General features: G+C 40.8%; 1 protein-coding gene across 1 annotated transcript in view; it reads left to right on the plus strand.

The window, feature by feature from the left end:
- The window catches only part of IL2RA (interleukin 2 receptor subunit alpha), a gene marked incomplete at its 5' end in the record, with an annotated part of 43161 nt that overhangs the window by 15000 nt on the left and 5041 nt on the right, over positions 1-23120 (plus strand). The window contains 6 exons of the mRNA XM_081300000.1: positions 16316-16498; positions 17715-17825; positions 19996-20211; positions 21370-21441; positions 21752-21823; positions 22610-22676. Of these exons, the coding sequence (XP_081156126.1) occupies positions 16316-16498; positions 17715-17825; positions 19996-20211; positions 21370-21441; positions 21752-21823; positions 22610-22676 (721 nt within the window). The remainder of the gene's footprint in view (positions 1-16315; positions 16499-17714; positions 17826-19995; positions 20212-21369; positions 21442-21751; positions 21824-22609; positions 22677-23120) is intronic.

Genomic DNA, 23120 nt, shown 5'->3' on the forward strand with positions numbered 1-23120 from the left:
AATCTTAACATTTTTTGCCAATCTGGTAGAATAATATGAAGTCTCATTGTTATCTCAAGTTTCCATGATTCCTGGTGATAAAGAGCATGCTGTCACAAAGTTATTATTTACATGACTGCTTTTTTAATAACTTTTATTGCTTTTTTACTTATTGATTTGTAAGAGTTCTTTGTATATTCTGGATACTAATTCTTTGGGTAATTGTAGATTTTTGGATCTTCTAAGTTGATGCCATTATTATTATTTACAAACAACAGTTTTATCAACTCATTATATCTTTTCACTTGTCTTATTGAATTATCTAATCCATGCAACACACTTGAATAAAAGTAGAGATTATGTGTATTTCTGCCACATTTCTGACATTAAATAGATTTTAAGGTATCATGTAAGTATAGTTTTCTATAAATTGGAGTGTCTTCCTTTTAGAACTCTTCTTTTTTGCAATACTGAGGATTGAACTCAGAGCCTCAGGCTTGCTAGGTAAGTACTCTATCACTGAGCTATATCCCCAGTCTTTCTCTAAAGTTGTTTAAGAAACTTCCCTTTTATTTCTAATACCTTAAAAGATTTTTTTTCATTGAATAATTAATGGCTATTCTTTTTGTCATCATTAGATGCCCCTTTTTATCAATACATGATTTTCCTCCTTCAGATAGTAGAAGTAATGAGTTACATCAAGAGACTTTCCACCTTAAGCCATTCATAACTGCTGGAATAAATTCAAATTGATCAGAATATTATTTTTTCTTAATATATTGATAGAATCAGGGCAAATATTTTATTCAATAGCCTGGCATCTATTTTCATAAGTGAGACTGTCCTATAGTATCCTTTTTTCTACAGTCCAATCCAATTCATAGAAAGATTAAACTAACCCTGCAAAAAGAACTGGGGAGACTTTAATTTTACTTTTCTGAAATAGTTTTTATAAAACAGATGATATTTTAGGTAAAATTTACTTTGTATGTTTTAATAATTTTTAATTATTGATTTAATTTACTTTATTGGTTACAGTTCTATTCTACTTCTTTTTGAATCAATTTTTTCTTCCTAATCTATTTACCTATCTATCTATGGTTTTGTAGTTGTCCATTTCATCTGTTTTCAAATGTATTGGCAATATATATTTTCACAGTGGTCTTTTATTTTCTTTTAAATTTCCATTCTTTCCTTTTCTTTATAATATTGTTTCTTTGTGTCTGCTCTCTTTATTCTTAATCATTATTATTTTATTATAGTAACAGAAAATGGACCAAGACATAACATATAGGTTTAATATTATTATAACTTCTCATGATTTTTATCTGTGAAAATGGTTTTTGTCTAGTTTTGTGCTCCCTCTCTCCCCCACCCTCTGCCTCTCTCTCTTTCTCCCCCTGCCCCTCTCTTGGCTGGGGATCAAACCTAGGATGTAGCATATGCTAAACACATGTGCTACCACTGAGCTATACCCCGATCCCAGTCTAGTTTCTCTTATGTTAATGTAGTTTCAGAAATTTCTTTGGGTAAATAGTTACATGGAATGTATCTTTCAACCCTTTAGTTCAACCTCCCCATGTTATCATATTTTAAAGAGCTCTTACAATAATAAAAACTGGACTTTGGTGGGGTTTTATTGCAGGGTGGAGAGGATATAGAGGGGCTTTTTCCCTCAATTTGAATAGCTCTGAATTTTATAAGTTTCATCCACTTACATTTGTTGCATCATATTTGAACTAGTCTGTTATCTTTTTTGGAATTTCATTAACCTTTTTTTTGTTGTCTTTATCTTCTTTTGTATTGAATCAATTGCATTTCTTTTGATTTCTCTTTTCCTTCTACTGGTTTGCAAGTTATACATTTTAATTCTATTTTTAGAATTAAGCTTTCTTTTTTTAAAAAAAAAATTTTAGTTGTCAATCAGCTTTATTTATTTATATGTGGTGCTGAGAATGGAACCCAGGGCCTCACACATGCTAGGCAAGCGCTCTACCACTGAGCTATGACTCCAGCCCTAGAATTAAGCCTTCTTCAAAGATCTCCAAAATGGCCTTAACTTTCCAAGTTCACAGGTAACTAATGTCTCTCCCAGTTCTCGGATCCACTGATTAGAGTTTATCACATTGCTGGCAACCAAGGATCAAAAATCATTTTAAAATGTGGTCATTTTCCATTACATTTTCTGATTGGCTATTCTCGATATAAAGAAAATGTTGAATTTTATAAACTGATTTTGTATTTGGCCACCCTGCCAAACTCTTGATAGTTCTAATACCTTACCTGTCTGAGGTTTTCTAAGTACCTGTTTAAACTGCTCACACACAATGATTATTTTGTCTTTCTTTTTCCAAAAGCTATACATCTTATCTGTTACCAGTTTTATCAGATCTCCAATAATTTAGGTCCTTTTAAAGTTAATTGGAATGAGGAAAATCAAAGATACTACTTAGCCGTTTAGTATTTAAAAAAAAAAGATGGGTTCAAGAAAAGAGAGGCAAGGGCAAAGTGGACAGTTACTATACAATGTATCAGAAAGTAAGAAGTGATACAACAGTGGCTAAGAAAATAACGAAAAAGTTGCATATACGTAACATAATGTATGCAAAATAGTCTAAATAAATAATTGGTGATCTAGGCAGCCAACAACCCAAATAACTCAAAGTATGGAAACTAAACCATGAATTTACCATAATTTAGTAGATTTGAAATCCATTATAATCTACTCATGTGAATATAGGCCAGAGGAAAAAAACTAATTCAGAAGTCTCATAAATAGTTCTTAGAATATGAATTCAAGAGAAACTCTATTTCCTGGTTCTGAGACAGTCAGGCTTTAAAGTAATAACATTTTTTCAATATTTCTTTCCAGCTCACAAAATAACTACACATTTTATCACTTGGTTGTACAAAACAACATTACTCAAAAAGTTATTGTAGAGACAGTTAAGATTTGTGGGGCATGTTATAGATTTCATTTTTGCTTACATTATTTCAACTGATGCTCACATTTTTTTTTTATATTCATACCTTTACAATTCACACTCCAGCTAAAGATCCTAATTGTAGTCTCCTGAACACAGCATTCTATTTCATACATCCCCTCTGCCAGGACAGCCTGTCCTGCCCCCTCCGACAGCCTTCATTCTTTTACCTGGATCCTGGGCAGGGGCAGGATTTCCAACAGGAGCCCCATGTCCAGAGGTGCAGAAGAACAAATTAACAGGGCAAAAGGCAATGACTTGGGGTGTCTGAGGAGTTCCAGTCACATGGCTGGTTGACGGTTCAGAGGAATATGCCATCTACTATTTGATTGACAACTCGATACCCAAAATATAGTCATTACCTCTTGCAAAAACTTAGCATGTATTAGACGAAACATTTCCTAGATCAAAAGAGAGTGAAGGGAGTTTTGCTATTCATGGTATAAATAAATCACAAAGGTGGAGGGCACATTAGACTTCATCACTTGGCCACTTATTAGGCCCCTGGTACAGTCAGTTCTGTGCATAGGGTCCTTGCTTTTGCAGGGGTTTTTTATTTGTTTTGGTTTTGGTTTTTGGTAGTACTGGGCATTAAGCCCAGGGGTGCTCTATTACCAAGCTAGATGCCAAGCCCTTATTTACTTATTTATTTATTGCTTGCTAATTCTGCGACAGGCCTGGCTACATAGCCGAGGTTGGTCTTGAGTTTGAGATCCTCCTGCTTCAGCCTCTTGAATAGCTGGGTTGACAGGCATGTGCCACTGCTACCAGCTTGATTTGATAGTATTTTTAAAGAGGTACTGGAGGGGTGGAGAGAAGAGAGGCAGAGAGAAGTGGTAGGATGCTGTTGCCAGGGCAGATGGCAGATGGCTGCTGGGCTGTCAGGAGGGCTGAGGCGGGTCTTGAAAGTCCATGGGGGATGAGGGTGAGTGGTGTTGAGATAGAAATGATGACTCTGGGGAGTTGACTGGATGTTGGGGGGCAGAGAATGGAATTAAAACAGATGCAGCAGAGTCAAGCTCCATTGACTCAGAGGATAAGGGTCACTAAGAGAAAGAGAGATAGTAAGAGAGTGGAGTGTTTGACCTCGTGTTACGAAATAATTATAGATTTATACTTCTGTCCTCTTTGTACTTGCTGCTTCTCGATACACTTATGTTGGGTATTGGAAAGAGTTTCCTAAAAGTAAAAGTGAGAGATTTTAAAAGGCAAAAACGAGGGCAGCAGTAGTAGACTTTCACATGACTCCTGCCCCACCACCTGGAGCTGTGTGGTTTAGGCAACTCAGGGTCTCTGGACCTCAATCTCCTGGCAGGGAAAATGTCGATGGCACTGTCTAACTTCCAGAGCTGCAGCAAGACCAGGCAGGGATCAGGCATCACGGTTCATATTATACAAATAACCCCAAACAGAGGGTCTGAGCTCTCTGACTTCTGCAAAGATAATGATCTGAACTAAACCACAAGATTACACAAACACCTCTTAGTACTGGGATAGTTGATATAGTTGAGATACCTCTCAGTGAGAGAGAACCTTCAACTGGTGTGTGTGTGTGTGTGTGTGTGTGTGTGTGTGTGTGTGTGTGTGTGTAAAGCACACCAGAGATTAAGGCTCTCTGAAATGGGAAATCTCTGAACTGGAAGTCAAGGGATGTGGCTATAATCTCAGGCTTACCACAAACTCATGGAATGACCACAGCTTCAGTTTCCTTATCTAAGTGTCTCCCAGTTCTCAGATTCTTTTGGTCCTATTTGAAAGATATAGTCAACATGTTCTGGGGTATTTTACTTTGCACCCAAAACACTTATTTTCTATAAGGCCCAACCACTGATTTTGTTCAAGAATATGAGAAACAATTTTGACCTTATCTTTGGAGTTCTCATTGGATCTGATGCAGAAGAGAAGGACTTTGGGGTAACAACCAGACCATTTCTTTATCAGGTGGCCCAAGCTCTTGATGTACTCCTGTGTCCCTTGTAAGGCTTAGCCATGTCTGGGCTCAGTGAAGTATTCTCATCTTCATCCTCAATCTGTGTTAGAGAGATGGAAAAGAAGAGAGGCACAAAGATGAACTCATTTTCTCAGTGCTGACTTGGCTATGGGCAAAACAACTTGACCTTGATTCACCTGCAAAGCAAAAAAATCTTATCTTAGACTCAGTCCACATCCTTTGGAAGCCCCTTCCTTTTCTTTCTCTTTCATGTCACTCACCCGTGGCCACAAGGGCCAGATGAGTTCTCCTGGTTTTGAACATCAGAGAAAAACAACAAAAAACATCACCTAGCCCACAAATGCTTCTCACCCACACACCTTTTCTCCAATCACCATGTTGGGTTCTAAGTCAAGGGCTTGTGTACTGACTGCTCTGGAAGGAACTTAGCAGGGCTGTAGGACTTGCTCACTATGCACTGGAGGGCTGTGGGTCCTTGGAAGGGACAGGTAGATGATGAGAAGCACCAGCCAGGGGCTCTCTCTAGACCCCTGCTACTCTAAATGGATGGGCAGCCCCAGAAACACTTGACAGCTTTTTTAGAAATGTTCTTAGCCCCTCACCTGCCCCCTGGATCCCGACACACAGTACTGGCAGGTGACTTGTGTATGCACTGTTGTGAACAACCCTGGTGTCAGTCCTGCTGGGTGTAGAGCAGCCAGCTCCCAAGTCACTCTGCAACGGTGGCATCATCCTGATGATCAAATGACTGACTGTCTCCCACGTGGCCTTCAAGAGTTGTTATTTCTGGTTAATTCAAGGGCACCAAAATATCTCATGGCAACATTAATTTTAGATCTGGTTATTTTCTAAAAATTAAGGGACAGCTTTTAGTTTGGGGGAGTGGAGTTGAGGGCATAAGACAAAACCAAATAAAGGGCATGACAACTCGAAATCACAGGAAGAACCATAGATTTGCTTCTGCTGTCCTTAATCTTCTGACAGGGACCCTGTGCAGGAAGAGAAGCAAATAATACAAAAGGCAAAGGTGATCACTTATCAGGTTATTAGTTTTTTTTTGCATTTGTATTTTCTGCTAATATTTATTTATTTATCAAGACCAAGTACTGAAGAAAGACAAGCAAACGAGTGATCCTTACCAATCAGTAACTCTACTAGCCAAAACTTAGAACTAGGACTATTTCTCAGGATAGGTGTAAAGGCAGAAATTAATGGAATCAGCTGGACTAAAATTCAGGCAGCACAGGTTTAGAGTAAGAGGGCGTCAAAGGTAGAAAATTGGAGTTGGTGTTTTTGCTCTGATATGAACTATCTGTATGATTAGGTTTTTTAAAATTTTTTTGTCTCTTATTTGAAATCCCAAAAGTAAAAACTGCATATTTGTCCTTCTGGGAACAATGGCAAGTGGTTGATAGTGTTGGTCTAACACTTGAAAGGAGAGAGAAGATGACTGAGATAAAAAAGCTGGTTTGATTTCCTAACTCTGCTGCTGTTTATTCTTGGTTATGCTATTCTGGTCATCTGTGACTAGAGGACAATGACTGTTCTTTTCCTAACTAGCACAGGTATGGAGAGGTGAAGCTGAGTCTCAGTAACAGAAAGAGAAGAGTCCCCAACCCTCCCTTACCCACCATTCTCCTGCACCTGCTCTGTGCTACAGTCCAGAGGAAGGTGGCTCTGTCACTCTCACTAGTTTTTGCCAAAGTATTAGTTGAAGAACCTAAAAGCTCCTATAGGGTGTTACATTTCAGTTGTGCAGGGAAGTCACGGAGGCAACAAATCCACAAATATCCCAAGGAAAGTTACATCCATGATGGTATTTCAGAGATGTGATGGAGGTGCGGTGTGGCGAGGGTAGGAACAAGAAATTCTGACTGTGGCTTTCAAACCATCTTCTGCAGCAAGACTCTGACACAGGATGTGTCGTGTTCAACATCAGAAGAGTTCAGTTTAGTTCTCTCTTAGTGGACATCCCGGGCACAAACCTTGGGATTATCAGCATTAATAATTGCTGGCTGTGTCTTTTTCCCCTCGGCTCACTTGAAATGCCCGAAAGCTTAGAGGCAAGGCCACATTGATGTGCCTGGGAGCCTGAGGAAAGATTCTCCTCCCAGGAGCCCCATAATCTAAGCTCTGAGCCCCATAATCTAAGCACCACCACCTTCTACCCCCACGTTAGTAATCTCAAGTTTTCCTCCACTCCTCAGGCACTGAATACTTTACTCTCCGAAGAGAAAATAGCATCTAAATCCAAAATGGTGCCAATTCCAAAAAAATTACGAGAGGAAAATATTCTCCTTCCCACCTTCTAAAGAAAATTCTGTTTTTCTCCTGAGCTTCCAGGACCATGGTAGTGGGAGCTGGGGGCGGGGAGAGCTGAGAACAGGGAGGGTGGAACGATTTATGTTAACAATTCAGAGCCTCTGGTAGAAGCAAGGGGCAGGACTGGAAAGATAAGAGCAAGGGTGGACAAAAGCCCTATTGGTCAATTTTTGAGAAAGAATTATCAGAGTTTTTAGCAAGTTAAACGGGAGAATGAGGGCAGCTGCCATGCTGTGTTATGAAAAAAATGATTATTATAAAGAGTCTTCAAAGACCCTCTGTTGAGTCATAGTTAGTGGAATTCTCCTTCATTATCTTTCTGAAAGATGCCTATACCTATTATTTTTCATTTGTTTTTGGATGTTTTAGTGCTATTTCTTTAATGACACCAAACTGAGAAGAGGTTAAAAAAATTAACATTTTATTCCTATTAAATTTTTAAAAACCAAACCTCCATGGCTACCTCCCCCAACATTTATCTAGCTCTCACTTACTTCATATGATGTTTGGAAGACCCTGGGAAAGGCCTTTGTTATGGTGTGGATCTGAGGTGTCCCCCAAAAGCTCCTGTGTTAGTGCAGGGATATTCAGAGGTGAAACTGTTTGGATCATGAAAACCGTAACCTTCTCACTCTAGTTTGTCTCTAGTTTAAATGGACTGGTGGTAACTGTGGGCAGGTGGGGTATGGCAGGAGGAGAGGGGGCACCTGGTGCATTCCCTGGAAGGGTGTTCCTTCCCTGTAGTCCCTTACGCACCTGTTTCTTGGCCCCATGAGGTAAGCAGCTTCCCTCCAGCACACCATTTCTGCCTCCCCCAGAGCAATCAATGGAGCTGACCCACCATGGACTGAACCCCTGAACTATGAACCAAGCAAACTTCCTCCTGTAAGTTGTCCTGGTGGGGTATTTTGGTCACAGTCTCCAAAAGCTGACTAACTCAGCCTTTCAGGGTTAAGTATTGCAGACAAACTCTTTATTGGTTGCTACAGATCTAGAAGTTTGCGTTCGATTCCTGAATACATCTTTTATGAAAAGAAGAGTGGGGAGAGTAGGAAGTTCTGGAACTTCCCCTTGTCCCCACAAGATCTCCTCGGATACTTAGGCTAATTTATGATGACTCTGGAAGTTTCCATGGCCTTATCTAGAAGAAGAGACCTCTACATATGAAAGAGTTTCTAAGGGCCTCAAAGACAATTGGTCTGACCCTTTTCAAATTTCTGTGTTTAGAAACTTTCTTGGCTTGTGGTTGAGATACCAGATTCTAAATATATCTGAGGTCAATCCTTGACTATTTGTGCTAATGAATAATTTATAAGAGTCGCTAAGTGTACTTTTCATTGATTTTTGTGGAGGTGAAATTATTTGTAGAGAAATGCACAGATCTGCAGCACACAGTTTGATGTGTGTGCACTTGAAAATCAACACTGCTGTCGCTCTGCTGCTACCTCCTTCTGGTTGATCCACCTACCAAGAAATGACTGCTCTGATTTCTCTCTTTCTAATTAAGTTCTGTCTTTCCTTGAACTTCATACAAATGGAATCAAACCAAATGTACTTTTTTGTCTTTAGCTTGTCTCATTTAACGTAATGTTTTTGAGATTTATCTATGTTGTGTGTATAGGTAGTTCATTCTTTTGATGTTTGAGTGATTGTATGAATATATCATACCTCACTTGTCTGTTCTCCCAATGATGGATATTTAAGTTGCTGGGTTGGTTATTAATCATGCTACCATAAATATTTTGTAAAAGTATTTTTTTTTGTAGACATATTTTTTCACTCTTCTTAGATAGTGAGGAGTGGAATTGCTGGATCATGTACTTAACTTTATTTTTTTTAAATTTCAGTTTTCCAAAGTAATTTTGTATTTTATATTCCAGTAGCTCTGCTTCCACTTTAACATTTGGTGCTGCCAATTCTTTTTATCCATTTATCCATTCTAATGGGTGCATTTCATGATGGTTTCCAATTTTCATTTTCTTGATATCTGTTGTGTACTCAAGCAGCCTTTTGATTGGTTGCTGATAATCATATATCTTCTTTGGAGAAGTGACTGTTCACGTCTTTGCCTATTTATTGGCTTGTTTGTTTTTTGATTTGTGATTCTTCATATATTCTGGACACAAGTGTTTTTCTCCAATATATATGTTACAAATATTTTCTACCAGCTTAATTTCTTACTGTCTTTAGATTAGTAGAAACTTTTAATTATTTTTCTCTTATGATTAATGCACACTGAGTCTTAAGAAATCTTTGCCTACCCCCAACTTGGAAAGCTATTCACCTTTATTTTCTTTTAGAAGCTTTATAGTTTAAACTTTAATGTTTTTATCTATCACCTATAGGTCAAGTATATGAATTTTTTGTATTTACATTAAAATAAAATTAGGGCTGGGATTGTGGCTCAGTGGTAGAGAGCTCGCCTAGCATGGGGAGGACCCGGGTTTGATTCTCAGCACCACATACAAATAAAGGCATTGTGTTGGTCCATCTACACCTAAAAAATAAATGTTTAAACAAACAAACAAACAAACAAATAAATAAAATAAAAATTGAGGACTATTTTAAAAATTTTTTAAAAATTAAATTAAATTTTGTACAGGGAATAAGAGTATTTTTTTTTCTCCATACATTTATTCATTTGTTCTAGAAGCATTTGTTGAAAAAGATTTTCCTTTCCTCGTGGAATTGATTTGACAATTTTATAAAATAATTAATGAAATATACATGTGAGTGAGTCTAATTCCAGACTTTGTATTGTGTGCCATTACTTTATTTGTCCTTAAGCCAATAACACTATGTTGTCTTAACTACTATAGTTTTATAGGATATCTGTGTATCAGATGGCATGACTTTCCAAATTTACATGTCTTTTAAAATTACCTTTAGATGTTTTAGATTCTTTGTGTTTCTAAGGTTTTAAAACAACTTGCCAATTTTAATTTTTTAAAACTAAGAAGGTTTTTAAATCAACTTGCCAATTTTAATTTTTTAAAACTAAGAAGGTTTTAAAATTAACTTGCCAACTCTAAAATATGTTGGATTTTTAAACTGTAATTGTATTGAATTAGTGGATGAATTTAAGGTGAACTGACATCTTTTTCTTATTAAAAAAAATCTTCCGATCTATAAACATTGTATATTTCTCAATTTATTTAGTTCTTTTTAAATGTATCTCAGCAATATTTCTGTTTTCAGTTTAGAGGTCTTACACGTTTTTGACAAATTTATTCATGAGTATTCATGTTTTTAAGTCATTGTAAATGCACTTGCTTGTAAATATTGTAATTCTTAATTGATTGCTTTCAGTAAAAAGAACATACTGTAAGTGATTTTTGTATGTTGAGATTGTTGAACTTGCTAAATTCTAAATTCCACTTGTAGATTTCTTAGTAATTTTATGTAAACAGTGTTTCATCTGTGAATAATTTCCTTATCTGGGAATCTATTTGCTGATATTAATATAGCCATACCAGTTTTCTTATATTTACATGACGCCTTTTTTTTTTTATTCTTTTAATCTATCATTGTCTTTGTATTCAAAGTGTGCTCTCCTGGGAACAGCATATAGTTGGGCCCTGCTGTTTAATCTAGTTTCTACCTTTTAACGTTTTATTCATTCACGTATAATGTAATTAATGACGTGGTTGATTTTAAGTCTGTCTTATCACTGTCTGTTTCTTAGCTCTCCTTTTGTAGTCTTATTTCTCTAGTCTTCCCTTTCTCTCCTCATTTTGCCTAACTAAAAAAGAAGTGTGTGAATGTACATATATATGTATATATACAAATGTGAACATATATATATATATACACACATATGTATAAACTGTGTATGTCCGAATTACTCTATTTCGTTTCTTCTATTACCTTTTGAGATACACTCTTTGTATTATTTTATTATTTGGTGGTTTCTCCAGGCTATTCAGAATTTCTTCTTATTCTTAATTTATCATAATCTACTTACACCGTTTCATACATAATATAAGAACAAGAATCAATTCCCATTCAACCCAACCTTTATACTATATTATTATATATTTGCATTTATATATTCAATGCAACTCACCTTATAATATTATTTTAATATTTGTTTATTTACTTTTGTACTAAGATTGAATATAGGAACACTTTACCATTGAAATACATCTTTAATTTTTTTTTCTTTATACAGGGATTTGCTAAGTTGTTGAGAGTCTCATTAAGTTGCTGAGGCTGGCTTCCACCTTTTGAGTTGCTAGAATTACAGGTGTGAGCCTCTGTGCCCACTCTATTATTTTTATTTTAAAAGTTGTCTTTCAATAAAAAGGTAGTCTTTTCGTGTACCGAAATATTTACCAGATCTCATTATTATTTACAGTAAATTTACATTTCTAGATAATTTCCCAGTAGCTTGAAAGATTGCCTTAGCTCTTTTTTTTAATAATGTGAGGTGCTGGTAACAAATTCTTGAATCTTTCTTTTATCTGAAAATATAGTAGTTTCGCTCTCATTTTTGAAGGATTTTTCTCTAAGTAGAACTGTAGGTTGACAGCCCCCCCTTTTTTTTTCTTTTAAAACTGTGAATATGTTGTTCTGTTCTTTTCTGGTTTCCATTGTTTCTGTTGAGAAGTCAGTCATTGTTCATCATTTTCCCATCTAGGCATGTGTCCTTTTTCTTGGGCCACTTTTAAGATTTTCTCATTACCTTTGGTTTCAGCAGTTTGGCTATGATGTACATCGGTGTGATTTTCTGTATGTATGTCCTGCTTAGTGTAATGAACATCTTGGGTTTTTAAATCAATGTTTGTCACCAAATTTCAGAAATATGTGGCCATTATTCTCTCAAATATTTTTTGTGCTCCATTTTTTCTCTTATCTTCCTTTGGAACTTCAATTAAATGGATGTAAGATAGTTTGATACTGTTCTACAGGCCACTGAAGGTCTATTCAATTCCTTTCTCTATTTTTGTCTGTTCAAAAATTTTCTATTAATTTGACCCCAAGTTATGGTAAAGTTCATTTCTGATATTGTGCCTTTCAGTTCTACACTTTTCATTTGCCTTTTTATTTATACAGTTTTCATTTATCTACTGAGATTATTGTGTTATTTCACTCATCACAACTATTTTTCCCTTTATATTAGCAGTTAGTGATTTTTTTTTCTTAAAGGGTAAGAAAATAAATATTTTAGGCCACCTGGTTATACATTCTTCCATTGCAGCGGCAAAGCAGCCATAGATAAGATATAAATAGGTGGGCATAACTTTATTCCTTTGAAACTCTATCTATGAACATAAATGGTAGCCAATTCGCAGGTCATAGCTATGAAGCTATGAAGTTTGCTGACTTCTGCTTTAGTTATAATAAATGTTCTCAATGATATAAAATATTTTAAATAGTTGTTCTAAATTCTTCATCTGCTAATTCCAAAATCTAGATCATTTTAGGATCTGTTTCTATTGACTTTCCTTTTAGTGGGTCACATTTTCCTGTTTCTTTGCATATCTATAACTCTTTTTACTTGCTAGGTATTATGAATTAGACACCACAGACAGTCTGGATGATAATGTTGTTGTCCTCTAACAGGTGGACAACAGGCAGTTGAAGGGATAGTGTGTGCTCCTGTCTAGCAGGCTTGATTTTGTTTTTGTAAAGGTGGGTCTATTGTGGTTTTGAAATTCATTCTAGGAAAGTCTCTTCTTCTAGAGAAGATGGGTCAGGTGTCTGTTTTTTATTAATAAAATTTGGTGTAACTATTTTTCTCTCAGATTCCCCAATAGGTAGTCAGTGCTTGGTCTCACTGCATCTTTCATGTGGAACCCAGATCTTGGCTAAGAGCCTGAGGTGCCCCCCATACTTCTGGGTCTCCCTTTGTTCAGTGTCCTCCTCTCCAAGGCTCCGCCCAACAGATCCCAGTCATACCAAGTCAGGGAAGCCACCACAGTGCCTGGGCTCCACTTTGCTACTGCCTGAGAGGAAAATGCCCCAGGAAGAAATTCGTACAGTTGTGAGCTCATTTCACGTGTTAGCCTTCTCTCAAATAATGTAGCCCTGAACTGCCTGTCACTTGATACCTGAAACTCCTGCTGCACACATAAGGTGTAAAATTGTTTTCAACAGAAAAGTAAGTTGGTCCCAGTTACGCTGCCAGGGCTGGGAGCAGAAGTCCTCATTAGTTTTTCTGATATTATCCATGCCTTGTCTTGACAACAGATTGCCTTCTGGCACTTAAACATTGGATTGGCGTTTTGATAAATGCCAGCAAGTAATAGCAACCATACGGACAGTAGAGAGAGGTACCCTTTGGCAGGAGTTAAACTTCACAGTTTAACTTTTAGCGTCTGTTTTTATTGACTGTTTAGGGTAAATAGTACCTTATTCCATGTAATTTTCAAGTCAATAAAATAATTATCATTACACCCATTGAAGAACAGGAAGCTGAGCCATACAGAAGTAAAAGCAATGAATCTATGAAGCTAGTAAGCTGGCAGAACTAGAATTTAGAAACTTTCAATTTTCTTTTAAAAACGTGTGGGTTTTGTTCTTGACTTCTGACTTCATTGCATTGTGGTTAGAAAATGAATCTCTGTGATACTTATTTTTTTGACATTTGTTGAGACTTCCTTCATTTCCTAGTAAGAGGTCAGTTTTTGTAAATGTTCTAGGTATGCTTGCATTTACAAACCCAACTTTCCTCCCCTTTCTAACTATGCTGCTTTTCTTGCTTTACTATGAAATTATCAGAATTTATTGAGTGTCTGTGCTATTGATTCCACTATAACTGCTGGCCCTGCAAGCCCATTTAAATTGCTTTTGTTTAGTACATTCTTGGGTAGAGATAGGCCAACCTGTCCAAGTTCTCCCCAGCTTTAGTTCTTGGGGGAATCAGAGAAGGCCTGAGCCACTGTATGGTGTGGTCTTTAGAGTGAAAACGTGCTGGACATAGTAAGGACAGAAAAATTTCACTTCATCCTGAGTGATTAAAAGGGGTATTAGTGGAACCGGTGCTGTGGCGCACCTATAATCCCAGCTGCTTGGGAAGCTGAGGCAGGAGGATCGCAAGTTCAAAGCCAGCCTCAACAATGGCAAGGTGCTAAGCAACTCAGTGAGACCCTGTCTCTAAATAAAATACAAAATAGGGCTGGGGATGTGGCTCAGTGGTCAAGTGACCCTGAGTTCAATTCCCAGTACCAAAAAAAGGGGGGGGGGCAGAGGGCTCGCCAAAGAAACAGAAAAACAGAACAATGTGTGTGTGTGTGTGTGTGTGTGTGTGTGTGTGTGTGTGAGAGAGAATTAAAATTAGTTCATATCATCACAGAGGTTAAAAAGTTCCACTATGGTCATCTGCATGCTGCAGAGCCAGTGGTGATGACTCAGTCTGAGAAGTAGGAGCTTCCAAATCAGGGAGACCAACAGCACAGCCTCCAGTCTCAGGCTGAAGGTCCTCAAACCTTTGGAGGACCTCTGGTGCCAATCCTGAAGTTCAAAAGCCAAGGTACTTAGAGTCTGATGTCCAAGAGCAGCAACAACAGAAAACGAAAATGTATCCATTTTGCCAGGATGAGGAAGAAGGGGGAGGGGGGAAGAAAGAGAGAGAGAGAGAGAGAGAGAGAGAGAGAGAGAGAGAGGGAGGGAGGGAGGGAGAGAGAGAACGCTCTTTCCCCCTTCTTTTGTTTCCTGTTCCATCTGGAGTCCAGCTGATTGCATAGTGTCTTCCCCTCTCAATCTGCTGACCCTCTCTGTTCTAGTCAGCTTTTTCATTGCTGCAACCAAAAGACCTGACAAGAACAATTGAAGAAGGAATAAGTTTATCTGTAGCTCAGGGTTCCAAGTGTCTCAGTCCATAGACAGGCAACTCCATTCTTCTGAGCAGGAGGTGAGGCTGAACATCATGGCAGAAGTATATGGTGGAGGGAAAAGGCTCAAGACATAACACCAGGACGCAGACAGAGACTTCATTCACCATATACCCCAAAAGCATGCCTCCAATGACACACTTCCTCCAGCCACACCGTACCTGCCTATAGTAATCATCAAGTTAACCCCTTTCAGGGCATTAATTTAGGGACTGGGTTAAGGCTCTCACAATCTAATCATTTCACCTCTAAACCTTCTTGTATTGTCTCACTCATCAGCTTTTGGGGGACCCCACCCACATATCTAACCATAATACCCACCTGCCAATCTTCTCTGGAAACAGCCTCACAGACACACCCAGATGTGTGTTTTACCTGTTCTCTGGGCTTCCATCAATCCATTCCAGTTGACATCCAAAAATAATCCTCACGCTAAGCAATGGGCCAACCAACAGCCAGGAGTATAGCTGCCAAGTCTGATCACCTGTCTGTACGTTCCCTGCATGGATGGACTCTGCTGTGCTAGACACTTCTGCTTCCGTGTCCCCATCATACCTCTTTCAGCTTCCTTTATCCAGCCTGTGGCATGTTTATAATCATCCGGTCTCTTGCATCAGAAGAACTTATTGCAAAGTATGCAATGGAGTCATTTTTTTCTGAGTGGGCCAGAGCCATATTCCCCCTCAGTATGGACATGGCCACTGCTTCTCATGTTCTTACTGGGTCACCCGTGTCCATTTTTTGAACTGAGGGATAAGGTCTTCATGGTATGAGAAGGTAGTTGGTAAGTCAGTGGTGGGCAGGTAAATAAGAACTATATCTCCTACATGCCACACATTAAGTGGAACACTTATGTCTATTTCTTTTAAAAAAATGCATAATCATTAACTATACAAAGCCTGATGATTCTTATTTCCTGAACACTATGTCTTTCTTCCTCTCCTTTCCTGACAGTCCTTTCTGTGTGCGTATTTGCTAAACACGAGGCATATTCAAAATAAAACCTCATTAATTTTTCACTCATTTAGAATTTACTCATTTTACTTTGGAGAGTAACACAGGTGCAAACTCCTAAACCATGTCTCCTACAAAGATTCTTGGTTCCTTTCTAGGAAAAAGTGGGATGTCTATAAATCCTTGAAATGGAGTGAAGAAAGATGTGATTAAGTCATTGCCTGATCAAATATGTGAGGGTCTGGCCAGGGCCTCCTGAACTCACAGCCTGCTTCTCTCTCTCTTTGCAGAGTTTTGTGATAATGAACCACTGGAGATCAGTAATGCCACCTTCAAAGCCTTGTCCTACGTTAAAGGCACCATGTTAACCTGCGAGTGCAAGAAAGGGTTCCGCAGAATACAAAATGGGTCTCCCTATATGCTTTGTACGGGAAACTCTTCCTGGGAAAACAAGTGCCAGTGTGTAAGCACTCGTAAGTGATTCCTTTTTGTAAACCAATGGAAAGAAAAAAATGTGCTAGGCACGATGGTGCATGCCTATAATCCTAGCAGCTCTGGAGGCTGAGGCAGGAGGATCATGAGTTCAAAGGCAGCCTCAGCAACTCAGTGAGACCCTGTCTCTAAATAAAATACAAAATAGGGCTGGGATGTGGCTCAGTGGTTGAGTGCCCCTGAGTTCAATCCCTGGTACACCTCTCTCAAAACAAACAAACAAACAAAACAAAAAAAAAACAAAAACAAAAAACAAAGAACTGGAGGACAGAATGAGACAGAATTCAGCTTTCGTTCATTCAGCCTTGCAGACAAAAAGCGGCCAGCCCAGTCTATGGGATAACTCACATTAGAGGTTTATGAAATAATCACTCATTAAACAAATGCTTAGTAGGGTGTCTACTACCTCTAAGAACTCTTCTGGGTTTCTAAGACTAAATTGATCTGACACTGCAATTTTGCTGTTGACCTTTCTCCTTGAATCCCCAAATCTCTCTCACAAAGCCCCATTTCTGCATTGGCCTCACACCTACCCTGTGATATTAGAATGTGCTGAAAGTGATGGGCTTGTTTGGAGATTGTGTGGGTCAGTAAGTCAGACTACTATAAAGCCTGGAGATTGCTGCTCTGTGGAAGCACCTGCTTGAGTCGTTTCTCAGCAGCTCTCTGCTTTATTCTGACCCCCACCCGACTGGAGTGCTCCCGTGCAACTCCTTTGCCAAACTCTTCACTACAGGCAGGGGTATTACAGGAGGAGTTTTCCTGCCATAGCCTTAGGATAGCACCTCTCTAATCATAAGGGTCTGAATAGCATTAGGGGAGTGAAGGGTTCATGGGGTGGTGGAGTCAGACTCCTCCTGTGTGCCATCACACATACCCATGCACACCACTGACAGGCCTGATAGCAAGCAAGGATCCCTTTTAGTGAGACACATATGAACAAAAAGGGTTATCCACCAGAAAATCTTTGAATTCTTCCAGAAACATTTTGTAGCCATTGTCGTTATGTACATGAATATGTAGAAGCCCCTGCAGGGACAGGTGATAACCCTGACTACCCAAGGGAGGGCTTGCCCCTGGCTCATCAACACTAACACCAAGATAGAGAATTAATGCCGATGCAATTAATAGGTGAACCATGTGTCCCATTTTAAATATTTGTGAAGCTGTTTGCTGTACCCCTCTCATATCTTCCAGACCCTAGGAACACAGGGAAACAAGTTACACCTCAACCTGAAGAACAGAAAGAAGGGAAAACCACAAAAATGCAAAGCCAATTGCAGCCTGTGGACCAAGTGAACCTTGCAGGTAAGTGATGCATCTGAGCAACTGACTGGCTAACTCCTGGGAGCTGTCGTTCTCCTGCATGGGAATGACATGTTTCCTCATGGAGAGACTTGAGTCCCACACACTCTCCATACGTGTGTGCATGTCATTCTCCTCTTCTCAGGATAGCCTGAGGACAAGAACCATCACTGAACGTTGGCAGGCTGTTTGCTCAGCATCTCCAACTACCCTTAACAGCACCCAACCTGGGCTGTGATTTGGGAACTGGCCAAATAGAATTCAACGTGGTTCAATTCAATCCAATTCAGAAGCATATATTGGGACTCACTGTGCCAGGCTCTGCCAACAGAAGGTGCGAACATGGGTGGGACAACAGTTCCTGCCCTCATGGAAACCCTCTGGTTTTCTCTTAAGTACAAGATGATGATTTACAAACAAGATGGTTTTTGTCCAGGTGTTTCTTACAGGATGGAATTATAAAATGTGCTGGGCTATCCTGGTGATACTTAAAGGCTCCAGACAAACATCTCCTGGCTAATGAGCTGGAGATGAGTGAGCTCAGCTTCCTCAAGTGAATATGCTTCCATTAAGGCATGACATCAGGAAATGGAGCCCACTGGGAACACCTGAGCTTTGCCGGGAGCTGTTGGCCATATGAAGACCCATTAGTCCTCTGCTAATTTTATAGCCTTACAAAGAATCTTACCATATCATGTATAATCCCATTTGAGCCTCACAACCTGGTGAGTCAGGGAGCAGAAAGCATTTCTTCAACTTACTAAAGAAACTGAGGCACCAAGAAATGAAAAGTACTCCCATAATAGAACTGGAGTAAGATCCCAGGTCTCCAGGATTAGATGAGGGATCTTTCTACTGAGTACTTATTTTAAATGACTTTGAATTTATTTATAGTTTCTATTATGAGGGGAAGGAGGCCAATCCCAGGGACACTATGCACTGTGGTGGTTTTTCCCTTTGCTCTCTGACTTTGAGCTACACTAGAATTTCCAAACACGTGTAATGTGTGTTTTGTTCTGTTTTCCCCATGTTACCCTCACAATGACTGAATGATTTCAGAAGTCAATGTGTGTTGTCCTTACTCAAGAGATAACCAGCTGGATCCGGCAGATGGATGCTTTATGAATTGTCATAGTTTGGATGCTTCCATTTGAAAGAAGCAAACCCAATTCAAACAGATTCAGGCAGTAATGGATTTTATTGTCCTTTAAAGAACATTTTATTCTGAGATTAAAACTCAAGTTCAGTCAAGATTTTCAAGGCTCTCTGTGACGGAAGCCAGCTCAGGACAGGGTCATTTGGCTTCCTGCAGCATCAGAGGGCTTATCTAGTGTATTTGCAGAGGTTACTTTGGGTACTGAGGTTTATGGAGCATCTGGAAGTTCATGAAATGTGTGCAGTTTCATGGTCTTGGGTTAGAAGGTACACACAGTTCCTTATGATCAGACTGGGGACAGTGGGCGTGGCATCCTGAGATTAAATCAGAACAGAACACAATCTCTGAGGCCGAAGGTCAGCCAAGTCTGGGTTGTAGGCAGTGTATGTAAAGTTACAGGCATAGGGGAGCTTAGAGTTCTCAACAGGACTCATGTGGATCAAGCTGCAGGCATAGCTTAACCAGAGCTCATGTTTAATTTCTCTTGAGATTTTCTCAGTTCTTCCCTCTGGGCTTTGGCTTTGTCCCTGGTCACCTGTTGCCATTCAGGGATGTATTTCCTTTCTTCTTCAGCAGAAATCCAAGGATTCTTTGCCTTGGGTTGAACCTGCCCTTGCCCTTGAGCTAAGTTTGTCCTTTCCATCCCTGTCACTTCTCAAAGCCCTCAGTGTCTTCCAGGAACCGGCTCAGACACTTCCTCATCTGGGTTAGCATCAGTCAGAATGAATGACTCATTTCCCCGGGTCCCCAGAAAGACTCTCTGCTCTTCTATGATCCTCACCACCTTCTGCCTTCATAGTTCTTACCCCATGGACTGTCCAACCCTGGCGGGTCGCTGTGCCACCCCACGGTGCCTAACAAGGTTCCCGACATAGGGATGTTCTCAGTCTGTGTTGGTTGGATGAAAGAACAAACAAAAGAGAAAGCACCAAGGTCCAGTCTCTAGCAAGAGGCCACCCGGACATATTCACAATGTTTTCCCCAGCTTGCCTTCAGAACCAGCTTTCTCTCTTCCAGGTCACTGCCAAGAGCCCCCTGCGTGGGAACATGAAGACACAAAGAGAACTTATCATTTCATGGTGGGCCAGACACTTCACTACCAGTGCATCCAGGGGTACAAGACCCTACACAGTGGCCCTTTCTTGAGTGTCTGCAAAACGATCCATGGAGGATCAAGGTGGACCAGACCCCAGCTCACATGCCTGGATGAAAATGAGCTCCATCTGTTTTCAGGTAGGTGGCTCCTCTCTTGTGTCCAACGCCCTTGCTCTCTCCCTCTGTCTGACCAGGGTGGGATTCCTGACTTTACCTGCCATGTGACCCTGGGTAAACCCCTTGATGCTCTGAGCCTCAGTTTCTTCTCATTCTAAAACAAGAATGAGATCTTTAAGGCCCCTTCACCTTAAGTGGCCCTGTGCCCAGAATGGGGATAAGTAGAGATGGAAGAGGAAGTTCTCTCAAGTGTTCTGAAGCAGAGGGATGCTGCTCAGGGCAAAAATACTGCCCTTGGTCTAGCTGATCCTGAAATTTTCCACTACTTCCCCAAGTTACCCAAGCTTCAATCTGCCACCCTCACGTGTCTTCCTTTCCCAGATTTATGATGTAAACCTGTCATTTGTTAAGTGCTCTACTGTTACTATGCTCCTTCCTGGGTAAGTCCCCACCTGAGCTTTGACGAAAGTGCAGAGAAGGGGCTCACTCAAGCATGAGTGTGTGCACGCTCTCGCACACATGCCACCTGCCTACGTTGAGGTCTTCTGCTATGTGCTCTGAAATCTCACTCATTTCACATTCACCGTGAGAATTCCGGTTTCTTTGCTCACCACGGTTTCTCATGCCCCATGACTTCCTCTGGGGTTCCCTAGGGATACTATTTCTTTCCCACAGCCTGACTCCAGCAAGCCACCCTGATGGCCGGGGCATGCCCATCATTTCCTCCCATCAAGTGGGAGGGAGGGCCTGAGTAACTGATCCCAGCCCAGGACAATGACATTGGGTAGGATCAGAGGACCTGTCAAAGAGGAAAGCTATCCCTTTGTGCATTTCCACTCCATGTGATGGTTCGTGGTGCTTGGGTTATTAGCACCCATTTCCAAGTCAAAGGTGGAAGCTAGGGCTGAACAGAGATACTGGGGAGAAATCACGGCTCACAGTTCCATGCACAGCCAGGATCAGAGCCAGAATTCCCCATCGCCGGCTCTGCTGCAGCCCTTTACCTATTTCCCAGTAACCCTGATGTGGAACCTTGTGGTGTGCCATCCCTAGAGATGCGAACACACCAGGAGACATGCCTCAGCAGGAGTATCCAGGGCCAGCTGCAGTGGGCAGGTGCAAGAGGGGGGACTCCTGCCTTCCTACTTTGGGCCTCACAAGCAACACTTTCTCTCCCAGGTGAAGTTGACATTCAAACAAGCACGGATGATCTTCCTGAGAGTGAGACTTACCACACCATCACCACAACAGGTATGGGGAGACACTTGGCCATCGAAGCCAGATCAGGAAAAGGGCAAATGCAGTCAGCCTGATGCAAGCCTCTCTGGCAGATGGGCAGGGTCAGGAGAATCAACCCCGGCTGCCTCCTCCAGAGCAGGGACATGCCTCAGCAACCTGCATACCCACAAAGCAGGTGTCAGAAAGAGGAACCACAGGACCGAGGTCTCCAGGCACAGGGATGAGGCATCTGCTCTCTGTTGACCATGGAGAAGTCACTCTCCCCAACCTTGTGCACTCTACTTGCCATAAACCGAATGTCTCCCCCACCCTCTTTTCATAGATTTCCAACAACACTCAGAAGTAGCAACAACCATGGAGACGTTCTTGTTCACGATGGAGTACCAGATAGTAGGTGGGTGACGTCATTTTCTCTGTGGACAAAATGTACACCAGACCCTGACATGGACAGGTTGGTTGGCTGGTTTAAAAGGTCCTCTCCTCACACGACATGTTAATAAGGGTAGAAGGTGAATCCAGATCCTAACATTACCCAAGAATCGGTTATAATAGGTTATAAGTTAATTTTCAAACCAGACTCAACGTCTTCCTCTTGAGTGGGTCTAAAAGGAGCCCCCATAACCATGAGCCAGGCAAGAGGCCAGGGAGAGAAAGAAAACACGCTCCATAAACACTGAAGTTGTTTCCACATACGAGGGGGAAGTGAGCCTTGGAGTTCCATCTGCCTGGACGACTGAATGAATGTCTAGCTCCAGGACCTCCAAAAACCAGCAGTTGGAAAATGCGAGCAGGTTCAAGAGTGACTCATGTACTTATCATGTATCTTCTGTTTCAATGATTCTTTCACCAGACACAGGCCTCCCTCGCAGCCTCCTTAGGTGAGGCCTGGCCTCAGAGTGCATCCGAATTGCTTGTCTGTCAGTTTACCCCAGAGGTACCAGCTCCTTTCCCTAGAGATGCTCATTCCAGGCCCACCTGGCCCTTATCCTCCTTGAGCCTCCTAAGAAATTCGTGGGGGTGGGACCTGCATTCTGAGAAGGGAGAGCGGAAAATGCAGTGCCCACCCTTCAGGAGGCTCTTGCTCATCTGGGGCACCTTCTCCCCAGCTCTGGGGACCCAGCTTCTGCTGGCCCCATGCCCAGCCCCAGGCACCCCTGCTGAACATCCTCTCTGTTGACAGTGGCCGGCTGTGTCTTCCTGTTGATCAGCATCTTGCTTCTGAGTGGACTCACCTGGCAGCGGAGATGGTGAGTCCCACATTGTCAAGGAAGGCTGTCATTTAGAGTAGGGAAAGCGTCCCAAAGTTTGGTCCCTGTAACAACAGCAGCATAAGCACTGACCAGGGCTATGCGCTAGGCCAAGAGTATTAAGAATTAAGAAACCATCTTGAGAAAAGCTTTAGAGAGTAGACCATAAGACCCACTATGTCACTCTCTGAGTATCCAGGACATCCCTGCCTGCCAGAATCCACTCTGGCCAACCCTGACATAAACTCCCAAGTAAGATCTGGTAAGATACAGATCCTCCCCTCAAAACCCAAAGCTCTTAGAGTCTTCATTTAGCCCAGCCAGAGAGGGGGAAAAAAAAAAAAAAGCAGATTCTTTCCATTCCTTCCTTCCCTAAGGAAGGAATACACTCTTAACTTTCCTCATGTGAACTGAGAAGTACAAATTATTTCAATGCAAATGAGA

The sequence above is a fragment of the Spermophilus citellus genome (assembly GCF_964194105.1).
Source record: "Spermophilus citellus genome assembly, chromosome: 6".
NCBI classification, from domain to species: Eukaryota; Metazoa; Chordata; class Mammalia; order Rodentia; family Sciuridae; genus Spermophilus; species Spermophilus citellus.